Raw genomic sequence first — 25689 nt, 5'->3', positions numbered from 1 at the left:
CCTAATATCCAAAATATACAAAGAACTCATACAACTCAATAACAGCAACAACAAAAAAAATCCAATTAAAAAATGAGCAGAGAACCTGAACAGACACTTCTCCCAAGAAGACATACAAATGGCCAACAAACATATGAAAGGATGCTCAGCTTCACTATTATGGAAATGTAATTCAAAACCACAATGAGGTACAACCTCACACCTGTTAGAATAGCTATCTTCAACAGGACAAGTAATAACAAGCATTGAAGAGGTTATGGGGGAAAAGAAACCCTCATACAATGCTGGTGGGAATGTAAACTGGTATAGCCACTATGGAAAACAGTATGGAAGTTCCAAAAAAAAAAAAAAAATTAAGAATAGAATTACCATATGACTCAGCAATCCCTCTTCTGGGTATTTACCTAAGAAATTTGAAAACGCTTATGTGTAAAGACATATGCAACACAATATTTATTGCAGCATTATTCACATTGCCCAAGATATGGAAACAACCAAAATATCCTTTGATAGATGATTGGATAAAGGAGATGTGGTACATATATACAATGGAATATTAATCAGCCATAACAAAAGCCGAAATACTGCCATTTGCAACAACATAGATGGATCTTGAGATAATCATGCCAAGAAAAATAAGTCAGACAGAAAAATTTGAGAACTATATGATTTCATTCATATGTGGAATGTAAAACTGAAAGCAACATACCAACAAGACAAGCAAAAACTCAAACACGGGCAATAATTTAGTGGTTACCAGAGGGAAAGCGAGGAGGCAGGAGGTAGACAGGAGTAAAGAGAGTCAAATATATAGTGTCAGAAGGAGACTTGACTTTGGGTAGTGAACACACAATGTAATATACAGATGATATCTTATTAAATTGTATTCCTGAAACCTATTTTATTAACCAATTTCAGCACAATAAATTTAATTAAAAATAAATAAATAATTTTAAAAGAAATATCTTTAAATCAATTGAGTAAGCTTTTGATAAAAAAGAGATGACTTCCCATCCGTACATGTGAATGTAAATATATATGCATATATAACTATATGCAAATGTGTACATACATATATTTAAACTTATTTACATTTTAATTTTCTCTCTATATATGGATGTATGTGTATGTTTATATATATATATATATATGCCGTATATATATATATACATACATATGTATGTGTGTGTATATATATATACACACACATACATACATATATATGTATGTGTGTGTGTGTATATATATAGAGAGAGAGGCAGGCAGGCAGGCAGGCAGGCACTACTTGAGCACAAGGTTAATATTAAAGCAAGATGAGACAGATTCTTAGTAAATTAATGCAATCCTGGACACGATGTAGTGTCTGCATTACAAGGACTGATATTTATGTTCTGTGCTGATTCAAATACACTTTACATTTTGTTATTTTAGCTGGATTTTCCAGGATGGTGGCATTCTCTAAAGAGTGTATATAGAACTGAGGATTATTTAATTTTAAGAAAAGTATTGTCTTCTTAAAAAAGGATGGCATTTTCTCTGTGTTACTTTAGAAGGTTGTGTTGTGAAAAATAGGCAGAAATTGATATACCTGGATGTCTTCTGCTCAACTCTCTTTCCTGAGCCCAGTTTCTTTTATCCCATTTTCTATTTGCCAGAGCCACCTTGGAGTCCAAAAAGCACCTTAAACCCAACAAGGCGAAACTTAATTCATTGTGCCTTACTTCCCTCTAAACTTGCTTCCTTTATTGACTTCTCCATTTTTGTTATTGTACTGCCACTCACCATGACATCCGTACCAGAAACGAAATCATTCCAGACCCATCCCTTTCCTTTCCCTATGAACCCTCTGAATGGACCCTCTCACAGCATTTCTTAAATTTCTCTCATATTCATTATTTTTCTTTGTTTCTGTCACAGTTTCTTAAGGTAAATCCCATATCATCAACCCCTGGAAGGCCTGCCTGAATTCTTACCTCTCTTTTACCCGATCTCCACATTACAGTGTGGGCTCTCAAAAGCCTGTTTAATATAGTTTCTCCTCTGCTTAAAATTCTTAGTCATTTTTTTCACCCTCTACAGAGTTTGATCACTTAAGCTTACAATGATTTTCATTATGTGACCCCTACCTGTTTCTCAATACTTATCTTCTTTTAGCCCCTTCATGTTCCTCAACCTACATTCTGTTTCTGCAAGCCACTTCTGATACTCTGTATGCCATTGTCTTTGTACATGTTATTCCTGTTACTCAGAATACTCATATGTTCATCATATCTTTTCTGAAAACCAATTCATATAGAAAATTTAGTTCAAATTTTTCTCCAAGAAGCTGGTTTTTCTACATAGCAATGACCACTCCCTTTTTCGTGTCATCTCTATACCACCATAATTATGCTTCTCTTGTTTAGAAGTAAAGTAGTCAAACAAAAAGTATTTGTTTAGAAAGACTATAATGTTCCTTTTTCTATCATGGCTTGAAAATGAGATATTAATTAAAAGTGTTTATAGTACATACCTTTGGGATAATTTGGGTAAAAAGTTTATGGAATGTTAAAGTTTATAGAATTAAGACAGAGTTTTTTCTTTTTCGAAGAAGAAGAATATGGATGAAAATATTTTTGATGTTTCTCTCTAGTTTCTAATTTTATCATTGGTGAATAAAAAGCATGTTTAAAAATAAAAAATAATTTTAAATGTGATGGAAATAATTTCACTAAGCCAAGTGTCAACGATTGTTGCTCATGAAGCAATAATTACAATTATTAGCACTTTGTGTGCTCATTATTTTTCCAAAAAAATTTAAATGTTTTGCATGTAATGTTATCCCTATATCACAAATGAAAAAGCCAATGCATAATGAAGTTAAAGCCAAGTTCATGTAGCTTGCAAGTGGCAGAGCTGGGACTGGTACCCAGATCTGTGTGATACCTCAGTCAGGGCTTTCTCCTAATCTCTCAGTTTCATAGGAGAAAATTACTATATGACCTTGAGAAAGTTATTATCAGGGAAAATATGCAAGTATGTTGGAATGATAATATTCTTTATGAATATAAATGTTAATTCTAATATGGTTTAAAAAGAATACTGGCCTTTTTGGTCTCTGAATAAATCTAAATTTATACTGTGGCACAATGTTATTTTTTATTGTTTTTTTTACTGGAGTACTCAGAAAAGGACACAAATCATAAGTATAGCTTGAAGACTTTACAAAGTTAATATATCTGTAATTCCACACCAAGATCCACAGATAGTATGTTATCAGCAATCAAGAAGCCACTAGCAAGTCCTATTATAGTCACAAACTTTTCCTATTTCCTTAAAGGTAACCTCTATCCTGATTTATAATACCTCAGAAGCTTTATTTTTAACTTAATGTAAATGGAATTGCATAGTATATATAGTTTCATAACTGATATTTTTTCATTAGATACTATGTTTGTGAGATTCATCCATGTTGCCTATAGCATTAGTTCATTAATTTTCATGACTGGATAGTATTCTTTTTTTTGTGAATATATCACAATTTAATGATACATTCTATTGGTCAGAAAATTTGGGTTGTTTCCAGTTTGGAGCCATATGAATAATGCTGCTGTGAAAATAACTGTACATATCTTTTGGTGAATATAAGTATGACTTTGTATTGGATACATACATACCTAGGATTGGAGTTCCTAGATTGTTGGGTCTATGTATATTTAACTTTATAGGTATTACTAAAGATTTTTTCAAAGTTAATTTATAAATTTATACTCTCATCAGTAGTGAATAAAGGTACAAATTACTTCATATCTTCTTTAATACTTGGTATTTTAGATTTTTAAATTGAGCCTTTATGGCGGCTTTATAATGGCATCTCTTATTTTCACTCGTATGTATTGATGACTGATGAGGTTAAGCACTATTACAGTTCTTTACTAGCTATTTGAAAGACTGATTTTTGCCATGCCTGTTTTTTGATTGGATTGTCTAAATTTCTGTTAGTGAAATTTAGGTGCCTTGCCTCTTTATTCCGTAACAATATCTTTTTTTAATTAAACAGAAGTTTTAAATTCAATATACTCCACTTCAATATTTTCTGTTATAGTTAGTGTATTTTTGACCTGAATTTAAAAATGAAATTTCCTGCTCTAAGATCCAGAAGATATTCTCCTGGATTGTCATATCAGGACTTTTTTTCCCATTTTTTTTTTCATTTAGATCCAATGGAAATAGCATGATTTATTGCAAAGACCATTCTTTCCCCACTGTTCTGAGGTGTCACCCTTTAATTAAATGCCTATACTTGCATGGGTCACTTTCTGGACTCATAAATTTTGTTTGTACATATGCCTATACTTATGCCAATGCCACGTTGTTTTAATTACTATAGCTTTATAATAAATTTTGATATCTGGTAGCATTGTAAAAGAAAAATTGAGCCAGATGGTAAAACAGGCGAGGAAAAATTTATTCAAGACTATTGCAATTAGGGGTCAAGACTTTTTCAATAGGGAAGAGACTGAACTCAGTTCCACTGAACCAAAGGCGGAGAGTTTTAAGTACGGGGATGAGCTAGTGTAAAAACTTGGGAGGACATTATGGGATTGGATAGTTAATGTGATTATACCCTCTGTGTTTGTTAATTGTCCGTTATCATAACTAGGCTCCTACCCTCCCATGGAGTCTGGAAGACAGGGGCACTATCTTTCTTGATAATTACATTTCAAAGGGATGGCTCCCAGGTTCTTGAGAACTACACTCTTAGGTTTTAGAATATTTATATCTCAAAGGAGCAGAGAAAAAATTTACAGTTTCAAGTTTTATAAAGGAAGTATTCTAAGAAAAGAGAGGTTGGGCCTATAGTCTAAAGTTTAGTCAAGCCAAGGGGAACACTAAATCCATCTTGGCCAGTATAAGCCCTTCATATTTGTTTTCTTCTTCTTAAAGATTATCTTGGCTATTTTTGTTCATTTGCATTTCCATATAAATTTTAGAATCAGCTTGTTATACCTCCCCAAAAGATGCTATGGTTTTAATTGGATTTCATTGAATATATAGATCAATTTGTGATGAATTGATATCTTTATAATACAAAATATTTCAATTCATGAATACAGAATAGTCTTCTACTTATTTAGGTCTTTATTTTCTCTCAATAACGTTTTGTGGTTTTCAAGATTATGGATCTTAGACTTTTTTTGAGATTTATCCCCAGGATTTTGATATTTTTGCTGTTATTGTAAATGGTATATTTTTAAAATTTTATCTTCTATTTGTCTGTTGCTGATGTGGAGAAATACAATTTAATTTTTGTTTCTTGGCTTTATATCCAGAGACCATGCTAAAGTCACTTATGAATTTGAACATTTTATCTGTAGCATCACTCAGGTGTACATATATAGGTTGTTTGTGAGTCATGACAGATTTGCTTCTCCTTTTCCAATTATTATTTATTTTATTAATTTTTCTTGCCTTATTGTGCTGTATGTACTCTAGTATAATGAGATTATCAATGACATCTGTTTCTCATTTTAGGTCTTGGAGGTGAAACTTTTAGTAACCACCATAAGATATAATATTTCCTGCAGGTTTATTGTAGATGCTTTTTATTTCTAGGGTTCTAAGAGGTTTTATTATTACTGGGTGCTGAATTTTATCAACCCTTTTTTGTCAGGATCGCTTGAGATGATCATATTATTTTTCTCCTTTATTCTGATAATAAGTGAAATCACAATGCTTCATTTTCTAATATTAAAATAGCCTTGTATTCTTGAGGTAAACCAAACATGGATGATATTTGTGATCCTTTTTATTTGTTGCTGGATTTCTTTGCTAATATTTACTAACATTTGATTTAGAATTTTCATGTTGTGACCATGAAAGAGATTGTTTTCCTTTCTTATAATACGCTAATACGCTTGCTAGCTTTAAGTACTTGACTATGCAGACTTGGGACCTTGCCATTTGTGCCAGAAGTTTTCTTTATGAGAAAGTTTTAAACAAAAGAGTCAGTACATTTAATAAACAAGAGTTCTATTTTTGTTTTTCATCTTTGATTTTATCTCCATTTTCCAATTTTTTCATTTTTTAAAATCATTTTGAGTAGTTTGTGTCTTTCTAGGAATTTTTCTATTTCATCTAAAATTACAAATATATTCATATGGTTCTATTCGGTCCACAAGGTATTTAATAATAATTTTGTTAGTTATCGATGTTTGAAATTTAGGAAATGTGATGTAAAACTATGAATTTTTAGCTCCTTTGGAAAAATAAGTGATGATCCTTGGCATGTTTTCCTGTATATTAACCTCAGTCGGAATTAAATATCTCTGTCCTTTTAGCATCAGCAATCCATTTAGTTACAGTTCCCATCACTCCCCATCTTTTTACACCTAGGTTATTTTGTGCATTTTATTATAAATAAACATTAGACTGGGTGATTTCTTATAGATGGGATATTCCAATGCCAACAATTAGAATGAAGCATAAAGGGATATCTGTTTTCCACACACTTGATTAGAAATAAGACATATATTGGAGCATTCTCCTGGTTTAAAAACGTAAACCAGATTTTCAACTCCTATACAAAATGTAAGTCTTAAGAGACCATAGATAACATATGAAAACCTAATAATTTTAGTGTCACGCTGAAATGTTTCACTGTATTCTGCATTAAAATTCTCTATTGCTCTAGGTTTATCACATCTGGAAACAAAAGCTGATTTTCCATCAACAAATTTCTAAATCCTTACCCATCACGAGCATCTTGTAACTCATCACAGGTTTCAGAGCATTTTCATATTTATTGACCACTGTCTGACCCTAGCAGTGATCTAGCATGGAGGGTACCAGAGCAGGTCCCATTATCTCTATTTCCCTAGTGGGAAAACTAAACCATAGCAAGATTTAAGTGTTTCCTGACAGATGTTACCAAGTTGGGCAACAGTAGATCTGGACAAGAATTCAGGCAATCTGAACTTTAAGCCTAATGATGTGTAGCAGGGGAAAGATTTATAGATCCCACTATATTGTGATGCCCATTTTAAGTATTAAAGACCTAGAATTTGCAGTAAAGAGGAGAGGATATCACATGTGACTCTCACCTCCTATGAGTCTTCAAATTCACCATAAATAGCTCTGTTGTTACCATGAACACTGGCAGGCATCTATCTAATGAAGAAGAGAGAAAAAAAAAAGTGTTCTGAGACAATACTTGGAAGAAAAACCCCATATTAATAACTGCAGTGATGGTATTCAGCTTTGAGACGTTTATACACTATGTGAAATTTTTGTGTTATTCAAGAAGACATTAAGCACAAAGGTGAGAAGTCCCCCTCAAGAAGTTCAGAGGTGTGAGGCATAAAACAAGGAGAAACAGTAAAATCTCAAGCTATCGAAGAATGCCTAGGAATATAATGATCACTGGGAAGAAAGCTGTCATGCTAGAATGCTCCTTAGGATGACTGCTCTTTATTTTCTGGTATCCTAATTGAATCGACAGACAGGTGGGAGCTGGAGAGTACAGAGTTTACTAAGCTGCCACGGAACATTAAATAATAGCCCGCAAATAATAACAGCAACAACAACAACATGGCCTTTCCATATTTATTCATTAGCACTTTATGAACTCATAAAAATAAATAATATATGGGACTGACTCTAATGACACAGAAGAACATGCTACTTCAAGTTAAAAATCTCACTACATTTTTAGCATAGTCACCAAGGCAGAATTTCATTAGCAAATTAGACAGTAATATTCACTTTTTGAAAAATAAGTCCTTGCAAAGAGCACAGATTCTTGATCTGGAAGTGTATTTTCTGATTTGTGTTTAATATTTTAAACAAATAGAGAGTTATAATGTCAAAAATGTTTTTAGATCAAATAATAACATTAGGCTTCAAATCCTTGTCAAGTGGGTTAGATAAAATATTTAGTTAAATGTAGTCAAACTTTTGCTACAATTAAATATAAAAAGACTCAAAAAGGACCCTGTATCTGTACATCTCACTGTAGGTTTTGTAGCACAAATTACAAAGCTTATTTTTTTAAATCTCATATGCTCTACTGAGTGAATGGCATCATGAAAGACCATGGGCCTGAGATGGATCTGAGAGTAAATTCTAGATACTCAATCCTGTGAACTCCGTGTTTTTTGACAAGTTGTTTATTCAACCTATCTGAGTGTCAGTTTCTTCATCTGTAGACTGCACCTTTAAAAGTCGCAGTCATGAGTTCCTTGAGTTCAGTCAGGAGTTTTTGCAGGATCACTTAAAAAGTGATAAGAACTTTTTTTTCAGAGAAACCTCCAGTGATTATTTCCTAATACATTAGAATGTTTTCCCCACCCCCACCCTGGACCATGTGGTAGGCAGTGAAGATACAATGCAAGCCGTTTTATAGTATGCTGCTTCAGTTAACAAATTCTAAAAACATGCAAAATTGTGAAGAGTATCATAGACTTGGTTAAACAACAGTCACAAGTACTCTGCCTTGTTTCTAGCCTCATGAAGGGTATTTTTTTATTTCTTTCAATGAGTTATTTAATGCCATTTCCATTTCACCATTGATAAGATGAAGTTGCTTGTCCTTTTTAACCGTATGTAAAGTAAGAAAGAAAAATCAAGAAATAAGTTAATTTTCAGAAGCCTCATTTTCCATAAAAATTCCTTTAACTGAGAGGCATATTTCAAGGTCTTAAACTGCAATAAAAATGAGATGGTTTGCTTGATGCCTCCCTCACTTATAAATCCCACTTGCTGCTGCTGCATTGTGTGATCCATGGCACATAATTTTGTCTTCCTTAGTGGACATACTCCTGGGAACACTTTCTTTCTTAATGCTATTTTTGATGGGCACAGTTTAGCTATCACATTCTATCACTAGTTTCAATAAATTCAAGGGTCAAGGCACTTAAGTTTTACCTCCCAGGCTTGTCAGATTTTCCTCAATCACCTTTATCCAAATGTTCTTTTGATAGCCATTTTTTGCTTTTGCTTTGAAAAATCAACTCAACCAAAAAAGGAACTCAGATAAGAAATGTCTTTGACATGTATAACAATATGCAATGTGAATTAAATGGGAGAGAGATTCTTCCCATTGAGAATCTGAACATAGATGATAATGGAGTTGTGATTTAGCCTGTGAAAATGCGTTACAGTAAGAGAACTGACCTTTAGCTTCTTTTATTGCTGAGACAAGATGAGAACATAAATAAAAATTAATTTCTTTTTATTACTTCATGAAATGTTATAATTCATTTTGTATTTGTGTGTTATTTACCTAGATTAAGAAATATGCATTATTTTTAAATGCTCAAGGGGTTTATACACTTACATGGAAGCTCATATAAACACTGTTTTTTGTTCTCTAGGGAACAGGATTCTAGTCTTAATATAGTGATTTTTTAAAAAGTTATTTAGCTTTCTGTCAATCAAATTCAATCCAATCCCTTATACTTGTGTAACAATTTGGTTACATACCTTCAGGCAATGATATGAACCAGCATCTCCGAGTTATTGTGGAGCTCACTGATATTCTTCTAATTGCTTAGCTCCATCCCTTGTAATTCAAATCAGGGCCAGTATTTCCAAGCAATAAACAAATAAATCCATAAATTCAAGCAATATGTTCATTTATTTATATTTGTACATATGACAATGCAAAAATCTACCTGTGGGCACACATACAACTTACGAGCAAGAAATTTCTGATTTACTTATCTAATTTTACAGAGATTAGTGAAAACCACCATGCCTACATTGTAACAGAAGTGGCTTAGATTCAGTTCATTTGGAGTTTTCTGAGAGTAAGATAGGTTTAAACAGTGGAATATGTTACTAAGAGATATGTATACTTTCTTGTGTTGGAAATCTTTAAAGAAGAATATATTTGAAGTTTAAACATCTATTTGTAAAGATTTAATAAGTACCTTTCTAGAGTAAATAGAGTAAAATAGATGACCCCTGGTAGTTCTTAGAAGATTTAAGTACTATGATCATGCAAAATGTAAATAGCCACCAATACTTATATAACTCGGTTCGAATTAAAACTCCTTGCCAATACATAATCTTGTTCAATATTTGTAACAGTTCTTTAAGGGGTTGGTATGATTATTTTCTTTGAGAAAGATTAAATAATTTAGCTATACATTTTCTGAAAAAGTCACTTGATTTTATTAAGGGTGTGTGGATAATAATACCAATCCCTCAAAGAATTGCCAGAATTATTTTAAGGAAATTATATATTTAAAATGTTTTTGTAATTTGAAAGGACATATGCAGTGTAAAGTATATCACATTAATATATTTTGAGATTTATATAAATTTAATAATCTGAAGCAATTTAGTATTTGGAGGTCTTTGTTAGGATTTGTTTTATAGGATGTTCTCCACAAATAAATTATAAGCATCCATCTATAAGATCCAAACCTAAAATGCTACTTCAGTGGACAATACATTTGTGTGTCTTGTAGTACTAGAGAACTGATGCTGTATCTATTTGGAAGTCTCAGTTCATTTTATTTTTTCATTTATGAAGATGATGCTATAGTTTTTTATCCCTTTGACTCCCTTTGACACCCATCTCCAGTGGAGTTGAAGGGCTGCAATAAGCATCCCACGATTTGCTCTTTTATATCACATCATCAAATCAGACAGATGGTGCTGTAGTTTATGTCTAATGGGTATGATTTTCTCTGCTGGAAGCTAAATTTATCACAAATAATCCATTAACAGATATGTTACATGCCATTTTACCTGATGCATACTGACACTGTCACTAGCAAGTTTACTAGAAGAACTTCTAATATATTTTAGAAAAAAAAGAAAAAAAACTCCAAATACTACTTTGTAATAATTAAGTGGCTAATATTGTTGAATTCATTGATTTATGTTAGCACATTTCCTTTGACTATCTAGCATTGCTATTTCAGTGCTATGGCTTCTGTCATAAACTAACATAATTCAAAAGAAATAGAGAGTAAAATTATAAAAAAATGAAAACCAGTTAATATTACGTTGAAAGCAGTAACATTTTTTATTGACATTTCTGAAGAAAAACTGAAAACTCACTGTGAGTCGCATAGGAGTACATGATCATTTTAATACTGTAGTAAAATGTTCATTGCCTACTTCTTACTCATGCACAGCATGACCTTTTTGAAAAAAAAAATGATAGATTAAACAAATTTTTGGAAAATGAGCTGGGTCTCCAAGTCACCTAGGAGCAGGTGGATTTTGTCATGCTGCTAATTACTTTTGTATTATCTAAATTGTATTTTATTTCCTGAGTGGATCAATTCAAACAGATAGCATCGAGTAAAGTAGAAATTATGATGAGGCTTGTCTTAGATGCTGAATATAAATGTAAAAAATATGAGTTACGAACATTTTTTTCTAGCTCTAATTCTATACAGAATAAAGCAACATGTCCATATTTTGAGGTACTTCTAATTGTTTTTTGAATTGTATAAAATCATTTTATTTTGTTATTTTTTTGAGGCAAAATTAATATATAACATATTAGTTTCAGGTCTTCAACATAATAATTAAATCTTTGTATACACTACAAAATAATCATATTACATCTAGTTACCATCTACCTAGTTTTAAAGATCCAATAGCTATGGGAAAATAATTCTCTAATTTATGAGAAAGTTAAAAATGTTGAAATTTTAGGCTCTGAAGTGCATCATAATGCAGTTGAAATAAATGATACTTTTTTGTGTGTGTTAAAACACTCTATTTGCATAGAAATTATCTTAGCGTACACTTTTTCATCTAAAAACCATTGGTACTTGGTTTATGATACATATTGAAATAGTGTGTGTACCTAGACCTTAGTGACATGCTAAAGATCTGGCAGTTCTTGCTCAGAGAATATTACAATTTTATTTTTCTTTTATATTTTATTTATTATGGTGACATTCATTAACAAAATCCAATAAGTTTCAAGTGTACAGTTCAACAATGATTTATGTGTTGCATTGTATGTTTGCCTACTATAGTTAGATGTCTTTGCATCACCACACCTTTACCCCATCTACCTCCCCCCTCCCCCCTCTCCCTTACCCTCTGATAACCACTAGTCTACTGTCCATGTCCATGAGTCTCTGTCATGTTTGTTGCTTTTATATTTATATCTCGCATATAGGTGATATCATGTGGTTTTCAACTTTTTCTGTTTGGCTTATTTCGCTTAGCATGATTATCTCGAGGTCCATCCATGTTGTCGCAAATGGCAGTATTTCATCTCTTCTTATGGTTGAGTAATATTCTATTGTATGTATGTATCACAACTTCTTTATCCAGTCATCTGTTGTAGGACAATTTGGTTGCTTCCATGTCTTGCCCACCATGAATAATGCTGCCATGAACATCGGTGTGCATATACAATTTTCTTACTAGAATAGTTTAGAGATATAGTCACTTTAAATACTTTGTAATGATAATCCATATAATTATTAAATTCCACATGTGGATATAATTTGTCACTAACAATTCACCAATAATTTTCTTCTACAATCAGGATATGAACAATTCTAATTATACAGGATCACTTCAAATAGGGGTATTTGGGGGCATTCTATTTAGTAGTCAGACTTTTATTCTGTGAGGGGGATGTATTTTCCAACCTAAGAAAGATACATATTTTACATATTATCAATGCAAAATCCTATCTAATTCTATATTTATGTCTTTTCTACGTTAGATTTCCTGTGCAGACATTTTAATTAGTGGTACAATAACTGCTTCAGACTTCTTATAAATATCTTTGTTTTTCAATGTAAGGTGAAAAGAAAGCATGACTGAAGTAATCTAGAGACAAACAAAAAGAGAAGTGCTTATTTCATGATAAGCAGAAGCAGAAAGAGTGTCTTTTATAACTAGTACACATAGGAGACTCAAAATCAGATACTTTCCTCAGTCATTCTTGTCATTTTTAATGGAATTCAGTTAACCACTAATTGTTTGCTGATGTTGTGGTGGGTTGTCTCTTCCCCAGGTACTGGGAGATCGATGGGCAAACATCTGTAGGTGGACAGAAGATCGCTGGGTTCTTTTACAAGACATCCTTCTAAAGTGGCAACGTTTTACTGAAGAACAGGTGAGTCATGTGGGGAAAATTTTATCAGTGAAAGACATGGAGGGATGTTAAATGAATAAATGCAAAAATGTGATGGTCTACTTTAATAATTACTTAATTCCTTTTTGGGAATTGTCTGTTTTCTTCCAGTGCCTTTTTAGTACATGGCTTTCAGAAAAAGAAGATGCAGTGAGCAAGATTCACACGACTGGCTTTAAAGATCAAAGTGAAATGTTAACAAGTCTTCAAAAACTGGCTGTATGTATTGTGTTAGTTTACAGTAGTATTTTTTTAATCCTATAGTCTATATTAACACCATTTTTTTCATCTTTCTATTCTTTCAAATCTTAAACCAAATGTTCATTGCTCTTGCTTAAGTCAATCTATTAAATTATATCACATTGTTACTTTTCTTAATTAAAATAGGGAAAGCTATATTGTCTTGGGTTGGGCTACTCTAACAAAATACCATAGACTGGGTGCCTTAAACAACAGACATTTATTTCTCACAGTTTTGGAAGCTGGGAAATCCAAGATCAAGGTGCCGACAGATTTGGTTCTTGGTGAGGCCCTTTTCCTGGCTTCCAGACAACACCTTCTTGCTGTATCCTCACATGGTAGAGATGGAGGTGCCTCTTCCTCTTCTTAAAAGGGAACTAATGGGATCTCAACTGTCATGACCTCAACTAAGCCTAAATACTTCCCCAAAGCCCTACCTCCTAATGTTATCACATTGGGGTTTAGGCCTTCAATGTGTGAATTTTGGAAGGATACAAACATTAATTCCATAAGATATAGGTAGATTTTCAACTTTGTTTTTCCAGACAAAATTATACTCTTAAAGAAATATAGCATACCTGGAATAAGACTACAGTTAAAATTAAAAAATGTAACACTAAGAAGTACATGTGAGTGTTCCATAAAGTTCTAAACAGCATGATTCTAAAGCAATAGACTAAAATAGATTGTCTGAGAAATATGAGAAGTATAGAGTGATTATCCTCACATATAAGGAGCTTAGACTCTAGTTTGGGAAGCAAAGAAAAAACATTAAAGCAAACCAAATGGCATTAACTTTGAGAAATGAGGGAACTTTGCTAGTACAAAGACAATCAGGAAAGTCTTCATTGAGATGATTCAGTTTGAGTTGAACCTTACAGAATAGGAAACAAATTCTAAAACTTCTCTTTCACTGTGAATCTTTTTATTTTCTAGTAAAGGAGAAGCCAATCTAATAATAAGCTTTATTTTTCAAGTCAAATATTCCATAATTAGGATTTCTTTTTTATTTTTGATCAATTCTATTATGTGATGACTTGATGTTACTATTTCATAATTTTACCTAAGTGAATCTATTTATATCTGTATCAATATTATATATTACACTTAATAATGAAATCATTTACTTAATCTTAAATAATTTTCCTCTGTTAAATTTGTACCATTTTACAAATATTTATGTCATATATTTTTGTTCCATAATTACTAACCTTTAAGCTTTTTTATTTAAAATAGATTCACTTATATATTCCTGGTTATTATAAGCTAGCCTGTTATTGTTAAGAAATCATTTCTCAAAGAATATATGCCTTCTTGAGTGATGATATGACTTGAGAGGTTTCTGAAAAGTAATCTATATATATATTGGCAGAATGTAGAAATATCAGAGATATATTTGTAGTTTTGTTCTATAGCTAATGGGGAGCCATTGAGAGTTTGATAACAATCATATTTGCATTTTTGGAATTCTCTTTGGTAATGAGACTTTTGGTAGTAAGGAGACAAAATAGAAGAACTGAACTAAGTAGCATTGTGCATGAAGAGGAAGAGAGAGAGAAAGTTATTTCGGAAGAGGAAATCAAGGCTTAGGAAAAAACACATGACATGTATACAAAGTGTCATAGGACATTAGTAGCAGAGTTAAAATGAGCACTGAGACATTCAGACTCAGGTCTAGGCCTTCTAAGCTATTTCAAAACTTGTCACATTGTTTGATTTCTTGACAAAAAAAAATAACTGTAATTGAGAACTGTCATTTTGAACAATCATATGCCACTATGTTGACATTTTTTGTGTGTAAAAGACTTTACTAGCCTCAGGGCTGTTACAATCCTCTCTTAGCAAAGTCTCAATAATTTTCCAATATGATTAAAATTCAAATTATGTCACCTTACTCGTGAACAAAGTGAAAATATATTATGGATAAGTCTTACCGTTTGATAGTTTAAACCAATTAACAAAACCTGACAGCTGGTCTAGAATTTGAGGTAAAATTCCCCTGCTGACTCAGGCAGTGAATAAGAATTTAATGTTCATTAAAATATGTCACAATCTGAGACCCAAAACAGGTACCATCTGTCACCAGTTTCTGCGACATACCTAGGTATATATACAGTGTGCTAAAACTCTTTTTTATTTACAATCAGTATAATTTGTTTTGAAATGTTATCACTAACAACCCATGGGATTTTCTTCTACTTTTTATTTGAGGTAGGATATGAGGGGTCAAGTATTTCATTTCCTCTAGATCTGTAGTTTTAGCTAAATCATGTAGGTCTATTATTTTTTATGATCAAAACTGAATTTTTATTTGTGGTAAAGGATAGAAGAAAAAGGAGAGAAGAAACTGTACTCCTTATGAGGAAAATTCTAAGACCTATAGAATCATGTAGGCTATCAGGGGAAGGCCCAAATCTGCAAGAGGGATGTTTCTGGGGAAGTCTGCAACACGTGGCAAAGGACTGGTGGTGTTTGCCAGGGAAGGACAACTCTGGGAAGCTTGGCAATCCAAGAAAATGTAATGTGCAGGGACTATAGGAGTCCTGTGGAATTGACGGCACTCCCAGGTGGCTTTGGGATCAGATGGCAAGGACAGAATGCTTATGGGAGCTCAGCAAGTCCCAGTTGATGGTGCATTTTTACCAGGACTTGCTACCTTGACCTCGACTCCTGTGCTCATTCTCAATGAATTCATCCAGGTAGAATTAATGTTCTTGAAGTGTGGACCCTGGAACAGGAGCATCAGCATCACCTGGGAACTTGTTAGATGCAAATTCTTAGGCCTCAATTCAGACCTATTGACACAAACTCTGGAAGTATGGTTCAGCAATCTGCATTTTAACAAGCCCTCCAGGAGATTCTGATGTTCCCTCAAGCTAAGAACATTTCCGCGCCGCGCCCCTCCCCAAATGGATCAGTCTACCTAAGTATAACAAGAGGTGATTAGAATAAATTAAAGTACTTCTCACATATAGATAAGTAACTACACATAAAATAGGTACAAAATTTAATTGTGCCAGTGTAAGAGAAATTGCCCTAGCATTATTCTCTGAAGAATACTTCAGATGAGAATAGGGTGAAGATTTCCTGGTCCTTTTGTAAGTGTACATTCTTTTTTTCACTTCAAATCATCTAGCCTTATCCAGATAAAACATGCCTATTCTGTCTTCCTGAGCAGCTTATCTGTCTCTTGCCTGTCTCTGCTACTGGCCCAATCTGATTTATTGATTGTACCTTCTTGCCTACCTTGGGTAGGTACAGGTGTCTGGCTTCTAAGAAAATAAAATATATTTCTTCTTTTAAGATCCGAGCTGACCTCTGCCTTGTACAAGTTTTCTAGAACTTCCTTTTGCCTCCTGAGTTTTATAGAGATCTGTGGGTCTCTGGTACTCATGACCTACGATCGAGACCTATGATCAGGTTTTGATAGGCAGAAAGATATCTTTTTTATACTCTTATAATTACTAACAGTTAAATCATAGTTATTTAATATGCATACATGAAATTCACGCTGAAAAGAATTGCTGTCCAAGGATAGATGGGAGGAGGTAATTCGTTACTGTGATTCAGTGTGTCTGGTACCAGCCAGGATTTCCTGCCTTCTCCTTCTGTTGGTTATGGTAGGAGAGCCATTCAAGGACTGGAAGATAATGGGGAGAGAGAAAGATCAAGAGCAAACAAGAGGAAACAAATTAAGGTAGAACACCTAACCTGGCATCACCTCTTTGTAAAAGCAGATCTAGAATTTACTAGATGGAAGCTTTTATTAGCACAGTGCTTTTGTCATATAGATTTAAGTAAAAATATATTGATTTGATAAGTCCTCAATTTTATAATAATGTTTTTAATTTACCATGAGAGCATGTTTCCTAATAGTATTTAATTATGACTTTCTCCTTTATTTTTGTAATGCTCACCAAATGCTTCTTCATTTGGTTTAAAGTGAACACAGGAGGCTTAGTTTCATTTGCCACTAAATCTCTTTGGATATCCAATTAGTTTTATAGATCATCTAAGAAAAGCTGTTTAGGTAACATGAGGTTGCCCATATATTTCCAGTGCAAATTGTTTCCTCTTCTTTAAACATAACTCTCAGCCCTCATTCTGAATTATTTCCAAGTCATTACACATTTAGTTTAAATAATGGGTACACCCCTAAGCCTTACATGTAGAGAGAGCTTTTCAAAAATAATTCCTTAAGCTCTGAGATAGATGGTAAGCCAAAGAGGATTGATTGTATTTATATCTTTCTATTTTTAAGTATATATCTTTATTTCAATCATGTCTTTTTCTAAAAAGAACTCGAGATGGCTTACAACAAAATAAATGCATGCCAAAAGTTACTTTAAAAAAAAAAGGAAAATGAGACATCATAAAGAAGTAGAGGAGTCTACATTGACAAGTCAAATGTAGGTCCTAGGACGTAGTTCCATAGTGTAGTGGTTAGCACATCTGCTGTATACGCAGAGTCCTGGGTTCATGCCCCAGTGGAGCCACGGTGCATGGTCTATGGCCATGCCACCCTGAACAAGCCCAATGTCTGATCTTGGAAGCTAATCAGGGTCAGGCCTGGTTAGTACTTGGATGGGAGGCTACCTAGGAAGACCAGACATAAGTAATAATAAATAATAAAAAAAAAAGAAGAAAATGTTGGTTTACTACTTATCCAAATATGCACTTAAATTTAATAGAAAGTGAACGTATGAATTAAACAAACATAATCAATGTATAAAACCTATCACTAAATTCCCATGCTGAGAATTTTATTTTGATATGATTTCAACTTACATATCTTAGCTTATATTTTGGTCTATTGCATCCTTTCAAACTTAGAAAAATAGTGAAAAAAGTTAATTATTGAAGAAAAATTAAAACTAAACTTCAAAACTTGCTTTTATTCCTTAAAAATGATGAGCAGTTAGATGACACTATGAGGTATACCAGGTGAAGTAGATTTTGAATAAAGGATGAACTAATTGAGGAGACGCCAGAGCTTTCTTCAGTTTAGAGCTATCAATGCAGGTGGCATGCCAAAATGAGATACATAAAGTGTCGTTTGCAGGGGATGTGTATTGATTTCTCTGTGTGGATGACACTTCGGTTCACAAGCAATTGGTGCATCTGTTTCATGACAATTTCTTTACTATATGCAATATGTAATGTTAGTCCTTCTTAAGTAAATTTGCATTTGTTTTGGAAAGACAGGTCTCACAGCTTGGTTTATGTTCATTGTACTTGCTACTGCCAGAAAGAGAGGATTGTAGTGGGGCTACAAAATAATTCTCTACTTTCTTTCCTCTTGTTCTGTGTTTATAAGTCAGGGATTTGTATTTAGGAGCTGGAAATTACATTTCCCAAAGTGCGGGGTAACCTTAATGGGTAAAGTGAAGGAATAAACTCTCTTGATCTACTGATTTCACACAAGCCACTTTGTTTCTTTATTTTATATCAACCGAAGGGTATGTGCAACCATCCATAACTCTCAGGAACTTTGGGAATATGAATGATATAACAATTACTTCATATATACACTCATGTTTAGAAAACATACAAGTGATTCCAAAAGATTTGTCTCATACTCAGTTACTTAAGTTCTGTTACTTAATGGACTTTAAACTTAAGTTTAGAAGATAATTACTCAAATAGCCAAATATAATTGAATAACAAATGCTAAAAATTTAAGTCAGTAAACTTCATAACAAGGTTTTTATATCCAAATAATGAAAAGAATATAAAAATTGTGGAAATAAGTAATGTTGCAAATTTATCCACATAATCACAGCATTTCAGAATTAGCCACGTTCATCTCAATTCACCATGTTCTCTTCCGTACTCCTGGCATGTGGAATTTCACTTGAATTTTATCAGGAATTAAGAGGAAATTCACTAATATTCAAGAACCATGCCTTCCACTCATCTGTTAAATATTAAAAAGTAATTTCCATATGTTGATCTTGCTCTTGCCTTTTGAAGCAAGGCTACTTTTTTACTTGGCAGATCTTCAAATATTTTAAAGTAGCTTTTAAGTTCCTCTACTAGGTGTTTATTTCTGACTTTTATTTTTTATTCTTCAAGCTTCTTGGAAAGATTATTGGCATTTTAATTTTCTACTTATATTTTTATGGGCTCTTGGTCCTTTGTAGACATGATTGTAATCATATCTATTCCAATGAGAAGATAAATGCAAAAGCAAATTGAACTGTAGTGTTTTACGAAATGTAACCTAGGCTTATTCTGTGTCCCTCCTTGTTTTAACAGGCTTTAAAAACAGATCTAGAAAAGAAAAAGCAAACCATGGACAAACTCTGCTCACTTAACCAAGATCTTCTTTCAACACTCAAAAATACAACAGTAACCCAAAAGATGGAAACATGGCTGGACAACTTTGCCCAGCGCTGGGATAATTTAGTCCAAAAACTTGAAAAGAGTTCAGCACAGGTTAGTGATCCTAATTTTCCTGCAATAAATGTTCCTTGAGATTTTTGAAATCTTCATTAAGAGAGCTATACTATATATCCCTACAAAGTATGCCAGTGGGTTAGTCTTTGCCAGGTATTCAGTTGAATATAAACATGGTTCTCATGGTTATTTTGATATTGGAGAATCTGAGAGAGGTGGAGGAGTGCTAATTGACTGAGCTAGTTACTGCTTTAGAGTGTAATTCTTTCCACTTCAATGGGAATGGGCATCTGAGTGAGAGCAGTCAGACAAAATGCTAGGGAACTGTGTCATCACAATCTAACCTCAAAGCATAGATTCCTAGAACCATGACGACCATTAGTTGATCCTTACGTTTCACATGTGAGAAAATGAAACTTAGGGAGGAAAAGTGAATTGTCCAAGGAGATAAGAGCAGGCTGCGGTCCAGGTCCTTTGATTTCACTAAAGACTCCTTTCTATTAGTGTAAGTGAGAATCTAACCATTCATTGGACTTCCTTTCTGCCACAGATTGTTGATTCATAAAATCGTCAATGTGGCTTAGTTACACTAACACATATTGGCTGTAGATTAGGCAAACATCTCAGTTATACTTGTACTGTCATAGCGTGTTTTTATGTTAAGAGTTTTCAAAGTTTTGATAATTTAAAGAAAACGGAATATTTTTAGTATATGTGTTGCCAAAGCGAGCACTAAAAATGGAGTATTTTTAAAGTGGCAACTTTTATTATTTGATGTCGTTAGATAGTGGAATCATGGGTGGTCATTTGAAATATCAACACTGTTTATATTAGTATTTAACATATTCTGCCTTATTGTTTTACATTATAGAGGCTAGCTTTTACTAATTGGCCACAATTTATAGCTCAGTGTACCAGGCACACATCTCTATTACAGCAACAACTACATTCAAAATCTTTAGGCATGTACCTCTGTTGTGAGACAGTGCGGGGAATTTGTTTTTTTGAGACTTGACATCTGATAAATAGCACTTAGGAAATTTTGTTGAAAGATGAAGAAATGAAGGTTAAAATATTGCTTTGGAAATACAATTTAAGAAAATATGATCAGCCAACATATATGATTTTAATGACAGTTCAAGCTTCCTTTTAAAATGAAATTCATATTTAAAATTTTTTGTTTTAAATTTAAGATTTGAAGGAGTATAAATTGTAGTCATTTCCCATGCAATCATTGGGCGATAATAAAAATTCCATTTGTTTTCCACTGAATATGTTTTAGTAGTTACTTGATCTAATAGTGATTTTAATACCAGACCATGATTCCTCTTATTATATGTGATCTGGCCATGACTACTTTGCAATACCATTGACATCTGTGTAATAAATACATAGGCATTAAAAAATTTGATACTTTTTAAACCAAGAATGATATCATTCCAATATGTACCCATTGTTGCCATAGATTATTGTTGCTAAAAATAATAATTACCATGTTAAGAAGGATTGGCAATATTTGATAAAGGTGTTTTGCAATGCATCCCTTTAAAGGAATATCTTTATCAAGATGTAATTTAACAATAGGTCACTGTCTCCTTCACCTGCATTATATGCAGTGGTTTTCAAGCTTAAGTCTACATAATAATCACCTGGGAAACTAGTTAAAATGCATAGTCCTAGACTCTGTGCTCAGAAAAATCTCATTCAGTGGGCCAGTAATCTGCATGCAGTTTTTGATATAGTCTGCTGACTATATATATATATAAACAACATTGAATTAGCAAGATAATGACAATGTGCCAATTCTCACATTCTGGTTTTCCACACTGCTGCCTTCAGTGGGGACAATAGAAACCTTTCTAGCAATGCAATATTTAAATATATGTATTCCCTTGGAATGAGACTATTTTCTGAAGATGGCTGTACATTTCACCAAAATATTACTGATTTGATTATGCTAGATAGGAAAAAATCTTAGAAGCCTTATTGTTAATGGCCTAGAAGTTTTGAGACCACCACCTAGGGCAACTTACTTATTAACCTCTTATTTTTGAATTTTTCAAATTCCATAATAAAACAGTACTAGCTCTGGTTTGTATAGTTCTTTATAAAATGATGTCTGACATACATTACAACATGTACCTGCTCTACTTGCTGAGTGGGATGTGATGAGGATAAAATAAAGCCATAGACATGAAGGCATTCTGAAGGGGAAAAAAGATGTTCTTGATATGCAAGGCATACTGTTTACTGAGTCTAGAGGGCTTGCTGTGGTTCCCTATGAGTTATTTTTAGTTTTATTTTCAAACAGTTGTACACTCCTATACTAGACTAAAAGCAGAGAAATGGACTTACATTAGGCAAATTGCTTCCTTGGAACATTAAGGTTGAGCTTCTCTTATGCTCACATTTCAATATTTGCTCATTGGCTTTGTCCAACAACACACTATCATAGGCCCAATCCAAATCTTTGCTGGAGTTTTAGGGCTCTTAGAAAGACAAAAATAAAGCTACCTGGGAAAAGAGGAATTAATAGGAGATAGAGCAAAGAAATGGTATCTTATAACTAAAAAAGACATTGATTTCCTTTCTTGAATGGCAGATTAAACTTTATCAAAATTACATAAGAAGAATTCCAAGAATGTTGAGGGTAAGGTTTCGACTTTGAAGATCAAAGCACTCTTGTTTGCATATTTTCCAGCATGTTTAAGGGGGCGAAAAATCAGCCCCATTAATGACTGGATATACTAAATCTTTTAAAATTTTTTTTAACTGATTGGTACTACAAAGAATGAGCAAAATTCCGGTGATGGTTAAAATCCGGTAAGTTACAGGAATTGTGACTGAGATGACAAGGCATCTGATTGTGCTCATATAAAGAACACTGTGTACCTGAAATTTTCACTGCTATTCAGGTCAAAGCTTTGAGGGATTTTGACCTCATGAAACAGTAACATGGCAAGAGATCAAAATGTGAAAAAAAAAATCAACTGTGAGGGCTGTTACCTTGCATTACAAAGTCAGGTTTGGCTTAAATAATACCTGGACACAAGCAGAGGATACTTAAGTTGATGAGAAAGCAGTCTAAGAAAATAGAGATACTTTCTGTTTCTAAAAGTTAGAAAGAATGATAATCCTTGCTATTGGATACTTACAATGAGAAAAGAGAGCAAATGAAGTATACCTTGGATTGACTTACTTAAATATTCAAATGACCTTATGTTTCCTCCAATTTTTAAGAAATATGCTTGTTGAAATTTATAGTTTTTTTTCTAAATGCTGTGACCCTGAGGAACATATTTTTATCATGATTATTATTAAGTAGTACTGTAGTGAAAAATTTTAAAGTTAATACTTTAAAGTTAAATATATTTTAAGTAATTTGAAACATTATTTTCCTAATTTAACTGAAATCATATACACTGTGGAAAGGGTACATTATTCATATGGTTTATAATTTATTATCATAATTTATATTAAACTTAGCATCAGATGTTTAGATATAAGAATATATCTGTCTAGGTAAGTCCAGAAGTTCTGTAGTTTTGTGATTTTTTAAAGGATAGTAAATCATCCTTGCCAGGAGTAAAGAACATTCTATGACTCATATAAGTTCATAGATATTATTTTCATTTCACGAATATTTTGCTCTATTCCTAATGAATATTTTTGCAATGTTCCGAACTACAAGCACAAATATCTCAAAGATAAAATTAATATACTCAGACTTCCTCTCTCCTTGAACATGAGACGTGTTTATACAATGTATATCTGTGTCTGTATTCATGGATGCCCAAATAGAGAAAGCGATCATTATGAGTGTACATATTTATTCTACATCATATATGTCCTTCTGAGACTTTTAAAACTCTTGCCAAACACGTGAGTATTGTAAAACACAGTTGGAGATAATAAGCCAGTGTTTTTCAAAATACCAAGAATGCAAATAGAGAGATTCCAAAGTGTTAATATGAAAATTTATTTGTCTTTTTTTCTCTGGGTTCATTCTCACTTTTTAGGTATCCTGTTTTTACTCTCCATAAAACATTTTATGTGGAAATTCTGACTGTACCATTCTCAATGTATTATTTTGTAGACCTATTGATACGTGAAATGTGGTTAAAATTGGTTTGCTTCTCTTCTTTTTGTCAATGATTTTAATTAAAAATACTCTAAAGCCTTTCATTTAACAGCCGTTTTCATAGCTTCCTGAAAGCTCTCCAAGCCTAATCAGCCCACTGCCAGTTTTTTTTTTTTAAATTAAATGGTTTTATAAAAGCTAGAATTAAAATAAAATTCTCTCACTTATTTTAGGTTTCTGTCTTATTTAATTCAGGGAGAAAACATCTTGAATTTTAGGACATCTTTAGTTGCCTAATAAATGTTTTATTAGAAAATTTTGAAGTTATAGCTTAAATAACTTTGGAAATTAACTATATCCTTTTGTAATCTCTACTAAAGTAGGTATTGGAGATTGGGCCTTGTGTTTCAGTGCAATTGGTTTTATGTTGTAAATTCATTACTTACAGCAGCATAAAATCTTGTAGATATTGAAAATTTAAGAGACTAGAGCTGAGTTAACTGTTGAAATCTCTCATTCCTTATTTACAAAATGAAAAGTTTGGGCTGGGAAGATTTCTACAGTGTCGTTCTAATTCCAAATGTCTATGATATGTTTCTCTCTGCTTGAAATTTTATATAAAACTCTGGAGTAATTAGTGAAGAGATGCCAACTATCCCTGCTATATCAATCTCAGAGTCAGCTGGAAGATGATAATGAAAATAAAATTCTCTTCCTATTCAAAAAAGACTGACTTCTGAAATGATTACATTTCACACATCAAGAGTAGATCATTAAAATAATGAGAAGATAAAATACTCAGCATCTATGTGGATACATCTATTATTTACTGACAATAAATGAAATACCACATAAAGAAAAATACAAGTTCTTTTTCTAAATGTATACTCGATAATGTACATTCCTAGTTAAAGACTGTGTTTCATTACTTCATGTCAGATGGTATGTAGAGGAAGGTCAGGTGTATCAGAAACAATAAATTTTGTTGTTTCTTGAATTTTTCAGACACACTTAATTCAATTCACACAGTTGCTCAGATTCTGTGTTTTATATGACTCCTGAAGTCAACATATATCTCTTTGTACAAAAACTAATTTGAAGTGAGGGACAAAATGCATAAAAATTGTACAATTATATAGAATAAACCTTAATTATCATATAATATTTTATTTCAAAAGGAAAAATACTCCTTTTATGATGTCTTTTGAATATCAATTCTAATTGTACTCATGATTCCAATGGCAGTATCTGTTCAAGAAGTTATATTACCTTATTACCAGTATAAAACCAGGACAGCAATTAATATTAAAATTTTGTCACCAAGCCACTGTCATGAACTTCAGCACGCCTTGTTTGCTAAACTCAGCTATGGCAATTCCTCTGTACTTATACTTGTTCGCGAGATGGAGCATTTTTTGGCATTTTGATTCATAACTCAGCTTCCTTTGTGAGCTCCTGATCTTTTACCCTAGGTTTATTATCAAGTTCAGCATATAAATTATTTCTCTTGCTTAGAGCTGTAAATCCTTACGCCATTGGATATTTGTGCCTTGTGCTACTATGCCTGTGGAGATAGTTTTAAGCCTGGCTATCAGTTCGCAACTAAACCTGTTGTTATGATTATGCAGTATGTTTAAGCTGTGGAAGTTCAGTGCCTCTACACCTATTAAAAATCAATGATCATGACCAGTGGAACAGAATTGAGAGTCCAGAAGTAAACCCATATTTATATGGGCAAATAATTTTCTACAGAAATCCAAAAACATACAATGGAAAAAGGAAAGCCTCTTCAATAAGTAGTGCTGGGAAAGCTGGAAAGCCACCTGCAAAAGAATGAAACTAGACTGCTGTCTATCACCACACA

At 32.9% G+C, this 25689-nt stretch overlaps 1 protein-coding gene across 2 annotated transcripts in view; it reads left to right on the top strand.

Annotated features, from left to right (window-relative positions):
* DMD (dystrophin) overlaps window positions 1-25689 on the top strand; it is a 2089898-nt gene that overhangs the window by 698848 nt on the left and 1365361 nt on the right. For both annotated transcript variants that reach the window (XM_011378471.2, XM_011378473.2), the window contains exons 14-16: window positions 12986-13087; window positions 13217-13324; window positions 19604-19783. In XM_011378471.2, the coding sequence (XP_011376773.1) occupies window positions 12986-13087; window positions 13217-13324; window positions 19604-19783 (390 nt within the window). The remainder of the gene's footprint in view (window positions 1-12985; window positions 13088-13216; window positions 13325-19603; window positions 19784-25689) is intronic.

The sequence above is a fragment of the Pteropus vampyrus genome, unplaced genomic scaffold (genome assembly GCF_000151845.1).
Source record: "Pteropus vampyrus isolate Shadow unplaced genomic scaffold, Pvam_2.0 Scaffold340, whole genome shotgun sequence".
NCBI lineage: Eukaryota > Metazoa > Chordata > Mammalia > Chiroptera > Pteropodidae > Pteropus > Pteropus vampyrus.
This window is presented reverse-complemented; position numbering and strand designations above follow the sequence as displayed.